Source organism: Parus major, chromosome 21, assembly GCF_001522545.3.
Source record: "Parus major isolate Abel chromosome 21, Parus_major1.1, whole genome shotgun sequence".
NCBI classification, from domain to species: Eukaryota; Metazoa; Chordata; class Aves; order Passeriformes; family Paridae; genus Parus; species Parus major.
Genome location: NC_031789.1, coordinates 4,001,468 through 4,008,413, shown reverse-complemented (window position 1 = coordinate 4,008,413; position 6,946 = coordinate 4,001,468). Strand labels below are relative to the sequence as shown.

The following is a 6,946-nucleotide window of genomic DNA, read 5'->3' as shown; positions in this document are numbered from 1 at the left end:
CAGTGGTACCCACACTGTGTTTGCTGGGAGGGATGCTCCAGTGGTACCCACACTGTGTTTGCTGGGAGGGATGCTCCAGTGGTAACCACACTGTGTTTGCTGGGAGGGATGCTCTGTGTTGACCCCCTTGGGGAGCACTCAAGGCAGTTCATCCCCTGGCTTGGCTAGGACCCGTCACGCCACGCCATGCAGATGAACCTGCAGCACTCTGAGTCTTCCCAGGGAAGCCAGACTGGGCTCAGGGCTCCTGCTGCCCAAGTGGTGGCAGGTAAACTACCAAGCACTGGTATTGCACAGAAATTTGCAAGAGACGTGTTTTTTGTCTGAAGATGCATGCAAACTTTTGGGCTTCCCACCCTTCAGGATTTTCAAATCCTGTTTGAAATAATCCCTGAACACCAGGAAGAACTCTCTCAAGCCGATGTCCTTGCTCTCTCTAGAGCAAGCTAAGCCGGGCTGACCGTAATGGACAGTGTTGGCCAGCTCACTGTGTTAGCTCTCACAGTCATCCTCAGGCTGGCTGGAGGCACTGGGCCTTTTATCCTGTCAGTGTCTTTTAAAATATTTGAGATAACCAAACTTGAAACTCAGAGTTAAAGGTTGGCTCAACTTTGGCAACTAGGCACAGCTCTTGCCTCTGCAGCGATGCCACATGTGCCTGCTCTCTGCCCGCTCCTTTCTACTCTTCCCCACACTGCTCTGCCAAATCCTGCCTCTTTCTGTGGTGTGGGTGTGGGGTACATCGGAGAGGTCCTGCGCTGGTGGGCTCCAGGTGCCTGCACTGGGGCTTTGCCCTTTGCCTCTGGCGAAGGACGGGCCTGGAGGCGAGAGCAGCCGGGGCTGCATGCTGCGGAGCCAAAGCTGTGCGCTGACGGCGTTGGCAGGGGCTGCACCTCCCGCATCAGCACATTGGCTGATGGTACCGCTGGGTATTAATTATGCCTTCCGCACTCGCGGCTATTCAAATGGTAAAATTGTTTATTTGCAGCTGGGTGAGCTCAAGGCAGAGGCAGAAGAGTGAGTGGCTCCCCCCTGCCATGGCCACCCTCCTGCCCCCCCTCTCACGACTCCCCAAGCACAGCCAGGGATGGATCCAGCTGCCTCCATCTTGGCATTTCCATCCTGGGGGGACCCGTGGCTTCCCAGCCCCACCCAACCCCTTTCTGCCCCATTTTCCCAGGGAAGTGGATGTTTGCCGTCTGCCTGGCCGCAGCAGCGTGGCGGGGAGGATTCAACCTATTTCACCCTCTGCTGATTTCCCTCCATGATAAATCCCATCCCCTCCTCTGCGGGAAGCAGCATCAGTTTAATTACTTGTGGGGAGAAGGGGGCAGCGGAGGAACTTAGGACTTGTTTTAAATATCACTTTTATTAGCAGGTAATCCTGAAGCTCAGGACTGTAATATAGATAGGTAGTGATGTGGCACATTTAATTTACTTAGGTGCTACTGTGTGTCAGCCTTTGTGCCTTCAGTCCCAGTCCTGGCTTTAAAGAGCTTGGCAACCATATTTTCACAAATTTATAATTATCTGGGAAAAAGCTGGGGCTACAGATGGAGCAGCGGGTTGTATGTTTCCAATTCCCATTGTGTCTGGGATCAGAAAAACTCATCCCGTGGCAGAACATGGCTCAGGAGAGAGGTCTCCATGGTGCTGCTGATGCCTGGGGTGTGGGGTAGGCCATAGTGGACACCATGTGGGAGTGGTCCCCAAGGTCACCTGCTGATCCTATGTCAAAACTCGCCACGTGCCTTTTGGCACTCATCCATGCCCTCACATGGGATGGTGCATCTCCTCCCAGCCCAGCCCTGGGGAGAGTCCTGGTCCAGCCCAGAGTGCAGAACGGCAATGCTCCATTTCCATGGTGATGGTTGGTAGTGTGACAACAAAGGACAGTCGCTGCACTGCAGGGATCATCACACAGGACAGTGGGATGGAGAGGAGAGCGGCTGAGGCGGCGGCTGCAGTCCCCACCTCAGTGAGGACACACAATCCCAGGCCAAGTATCTGCCAGTGAAGTTTTCCCCTCTTCTCCCTGCTCCAGTGTGAAAGTCACCCGCTGGGATGCAGCGGCCTCGTTCTATTCCGTATGGAGCCAGTGAGTTCCTGCACGTACTCTCATAACCTGCCCCGCTCTGAATGCCTTTGTAGGACACACAGACCTGCTGCCAAGGATGCTTTTCCTAGAGCATGGTGCCTGCTTTCCTGCTTTGTCTTGCCTCGGTCAAGGAAACATCACCCCAACTCTCTGACCACGGCTCCTGCTCCAGGCATTCACAGGAATACTTCTGTCCCTGCTTCACTTGGTGTTCGGAGATATGGAATGCTCAGGGTTCATAAATCACCCCAACAAGGACATAACCTTGATTCCCTGTGCAATACCAATAGATTACCTAACAGGGGGCACAGAATGGAAGAATGGCTCCATTTGTATAATTCTGCATTAAAAATCAGCCTATTCTACAGTTAATGCTCCTGTGAAGTGTCTCCACAGGCACGGGAGAAAGGGGCTGATGCTGGAGAGCAAAAAAGGACCTTATGAAAGGGACTGCACTTGAGTGAGCCTTTGAGGCTTTGGGGAAGTGGGTTAGTGCTGACGGGTGGTGTTTTGATGTTTGTCAGAGCCGTGATCCCAGTTAATTTTCAGACACATTACCAGAGCTGGGGTGGGGGTGGTTCTGGGAGCACAGCAGGTGCACTGGAATAATCCATGTCCTGTCAGCAGTGTCAGGGTTGCCTGAGGTGCTGCCATCCCTGAGGGTTCCCGGGGCTGGGGCAGGCGTCGTTCTGTCCCACTCCATGCTGGATGCTCCTGCTTTCCCTCCCTGCACGTGGAGTTCAGTGGGAGCAGCCAAGTTTCCCCACTGCCGAGGACCATGGTGAGCTCTTGTCCTTCAGCATCCTTGAAATTAATCTCTCCCTCAATTGCCAACTGTCCTCCTCTTCAAAGCACAGGGCTGCACCTGGAAAAATTCAGGAAGGGGTTTCATACAGGGAAGGACTCTGAAAGGTGTGTTGGGCAGCGAGGCTGTGGTGGCTCCAGTGCAGCACCCACTGTTCCATCACCTTTGGAACCAGGATGGGCTTGGATGGGCTCAGGAAATAGTTCTGGAGTGCCTGATCCATGGCATTAGCCCAGCAGTTTCCTTGAAATCTGCTCTCATGTTTCTTTCAGGTAAATATTTGTAGGAGTTCCATTTCCTGTGTGCGAGCGCGGCCGCCTCACCATCCATGCAGCCGAGGGAGCGGATTTGTGGCTGGTGGGAGCCAAGGCCTCGGATGAGGAGATCAAGGACGGGATTTCATTTTCTCAAATACATCCACTCCGCATTTCTTTATCTAACCCACTTTCGGAGTTTTATTGAATTTTTCCTGGAGTTTGAACAGTATTTTGGGATAACATTCCCATTCACCTCCAAGATGGGAAAAGAAGTAATGTGAAAATTGCCCACGCTCCTCAAATTTCCTTGCAAAATAGGTTGTGTGTGCTTGTAGGGGGGTGAGGGAGAACCAAAGCCCTGATTCTCGAGTGAGGAGCGTAACCACAGCTCTGCCTGATGCATCCCTCTGGCCGATGTGTACCTCCAGCCAGGGCTGGCTCCGTGCTCCCAAACTGAGGCAGATGGATGCAATGTGTGGGTCTGGATGATGTGTTCCTTCCCCTATGCCAGAGCCCTCCACCTCGCCCTGCTGTCCCTGAGGAGCAGCTCGTGCCGTTGGAGAGGTGTTTGAGCTGTTTGATGTCTGGGCAAAGCAGGAGCGTCCTCCCGGCCTCCGAGCAGCGGTGACTTTGTGCTCCGGGGAGCGCGGTGCCGTCCTGCCTGTGAGGCACAGGGACTCCCGCGGCGCTGTGCCAGGCCGGGCCGTGCTGTGCCAGCTGCGGCGGGCTCTCCTGGGACAGCCCAGGTTTTCTGGGGCAAGGACGAGGTGACAGGAGGTGCGGGCGGGATGTATCCCCGTTCCCTGGGTGTCCTTCGGGACGTGTCGCTGGCACTGGCAGCCTTGGCAGGGTGCTGGTGTGGGGCGGGGTGGGGGTGGCAGGGGAGGGCCGGGTGGTCCTGCCTCTGGCCGCGCCACGCGCTGCCGCATCCATCCCCGCCGCCGCGCCAGGCACATCACGCTGCGTTGCCAGGACAACGGCAACTCCTACACGCTGCTATTTATTCTGAAGGACACTTGCTCTTATCTGTTGTTGCAAAGCCCTCAGAAGATCGCATGCCACGCAAAATTCCTCCGAGGTAACCGCACTCGCTGCTTCTGTCCCTGAAGCCATCTCCTGGGGACATGCCAGCTAGCGTGGTGGCCAGGAGGACACTCCTGGGGTGACAGCCCCTTGGGTGGCATCGCTTGACGGGACATTGGTGGGAGGGTGCCCCAAGCTGTCCTGAGGGCAGAGTGGGATCTGCCCCATCTGGGTGTCCCTTACTGTGTCCCATCCCCATCCCAGAGCCCCTGGCCAGGGGAGCGGTGGCAGAAGTGAGGGATGCTCTCTGGTGCTGGGTGTCACTGGTGCTGTCTGGCCATGCTGGGACACAAGTTTCCAGCATGACCCAGGGGAAGACAAGGGCTGGATGTTGCCTCTGCCCACACATACTCCTGATGCTGCTATGAATGATGCAGCCGTGCCAGGCAGGTTCTGCAGGAGCAAGCCCCTGCAAGTTCATGCTGCCATCGCTGCAGCCTGAAGTGCCACAAGGAGACAGGAGGAGATGGAAGCAGGGGAAATATCTGTTTTTCCTGTGGGCTGCCAATCCCAAGCACCAAGGACAGGCATTTTGTCTTTCAGAAGTTTCCAGGCAGTGGCTGGGAAGCAGCGAGCACCAAGTTTGGGCTGGGCACATCTTCCCTTGCTCTGTTCAGCAGCTGTTCATAAAAGTTTTGAGTGTGAGCAACACAGAGAGCTGGGAAGGGGACGAGGTCTGGGGGTGGCACAGATGGTGTGAGAGGTGGCACCTGGAGTGAGTGACATGTCAGGAGGTGCCCAGCACCTTTCCTTCCTTGCAAGGAGATGTTTCAGGTGATGCTGGAGAGTTGAGCAGAGGGTGAAATCAAGCCTGACATGCTACGGGAGTGATCCTAAGCATTGCAAAGTGATTAATGATCCGGCTGGAGCATGAGCTTGTGGCTCCTCACCACTGGAAGCACGGCATTGCCTACAGCACGTGGGGGACACTCTTCGTGCTGCCACCACTCTGTCGGCCTCTAAAAAAACCCACCACCACCACGACAGTTTGGGTGGTTTGTGGTTTTCTGAAGCCTTGAAATCCTTCCTCCCCCAGCCTGAACTATTTTGGTTTCTGTTGTCTGTTTCTGGCTCTTCCCTTTCTCCTTCTGCGCTCTTTCCTTGCGTTGCCTTCTCCCTCCCCAAAATAAATGTTGTTACGCTTTGAAAAAATACCCAATTAGGAAAAAAAGCAGAGATCCTCTGAGCAGAAAAAGCCTGTGCCTGGGAGTATCCAGGTCAGCTCCTTTAGCTTCACTTGCTCACGCACAGAGGGAGTGTACAAATGCTTCTGTCAACCAGATGCACATTCTGTCGTGCTCCCAAGGACTGTGCGGTGCCGCTGCAGAGGATTAGCCCGTTTAGCCATGTAAAGCTCTCATTAACTCCTGCTGAGTTCGACAAAAGTGTTTCTCGTGTAAAAGCTAAGTAAAATGGAGTAAAGATTTTTGGGCTTTGGCCTAAGGATTTTTTTTTTTTCCCATGGTGAGGAAAGAAAGGCAACAAAAAATTGCCTAACAGAGATTTTCTTACCAACTTTAGATGGGGCAGCATCATAGAGGAGACATAAGGGGAGCAGAGCCTCGGTGTGGTGCCACTGGGGAAGAGAGAGGGCTGTGACGTGGTGTGATGTGATGGTGACATGAAAGCAAAATTGTTACTGCTGAAGCTGCCAGCAGCTCAGGGGTGTTCCAGCTGCTGTGTGTCAGAAAGGGCAGCAGAAGGGACTGCTCCTCCTGCCCTCCCTGTGCTGCAGGGTCATGTTCAGCTTGGGTGCCCCATGCCGTGGGAGGGGATTTGCCGTGCTCCGTGGGAGGATGTTCCTGCTGCGGCGTGGGTGACTGCCATAGTGGGAGATGGGCTACACGTGCGACTGTCTGCTCCAGTCCATAGAGGGATTCATCATGCTGCCTGTGGGCTTGGGAATCCAGGGATGGGCTCTCTGATGCCCTTGCATCTCAGCATCCCTGGAGTGAAAGCTTGTGCTGCTGGAGCTACAATGGGCAGTCTGCTTTGGATAATTCATCCAGAAGGGCCGAGTTTGGGCAAAGCAGGCACTGGCCGCTCCTCCAGGGTAAAACCCATTCTCAGCTGATTCCCATCATTCCCAGACCAACTGAAAAATCACAGTTGTGAATGGAAATCCTCAGCCTGTCATGTTGGTGGTGGTAGTTTTCAGGGGGAGGGGGTGTAGGGTGCCCTACGATGCCGTTTTGGGGCACTCTGGCTGGAGAACCAGAACCAGGGAGAACAATGGTCTCCGTGGAGCTGGGGGATGTTTTGGGTGGCTGGGCTGGGAGACCTAGGGTGTGCCATACCGAGAGGGAGAGCGGGGTTGCCCCATTGCCCTTCTTAACACGGTCCCCGTCTGTCCACAGGTCAGGTTGCCCGCTCGGAAGCCATGCTTGGATTTTAATAGCCATGTTCCACCTAGCCATGGACCTTGCCAGCTGCCAGCCTCCAGCCACCGGCGCTGCGGGGAGGCTCTCGCCACGCCCGGCTCTCCGGCACAGACTGTCCCGTGGCTCGCTGTGGGGCACGGGGAGCGGGGAGGAGCTGCAACGCCCCGGCCCCCCCTGGACCTGCGCCCCCGCTCCCCCACTGCAGAGACCCCGCTCCCGCCGGCCGCCCCCCGCCGCCCCCCTGCCCGCGGGCCCGCCCCCTCCTCCTCCTCCTCCTCTGCCCACCGCTCACCGGGGCGCCGTCCAAGAGTCGTGTGGCCGC

General features: G+C 55.8%; 1 protein-coding gene across 1 annotated transcript in view; it reads left to right on the top strand.

Moving 5' to 3' along the window:
- Positions 1 to 6,946, top strand: part of AJAP1 (adherens junctions associated protein 1) — a 37,448-nt gene that overhangs the window by 9,355 nt on the left and 21,147 nt on the right. Inside the window, exon 2 of the mRNA XM_015648023.1 lies at positions 6,601 to 6,936. Within this exon, the coding sequence (XP_015503509.1) occupies positions 6,601 to 6,936 (336 nt within the window). The remainder of the gene's footprint in view (positions 1 to 6,600; positions 6,937 to 6,946) is intronic.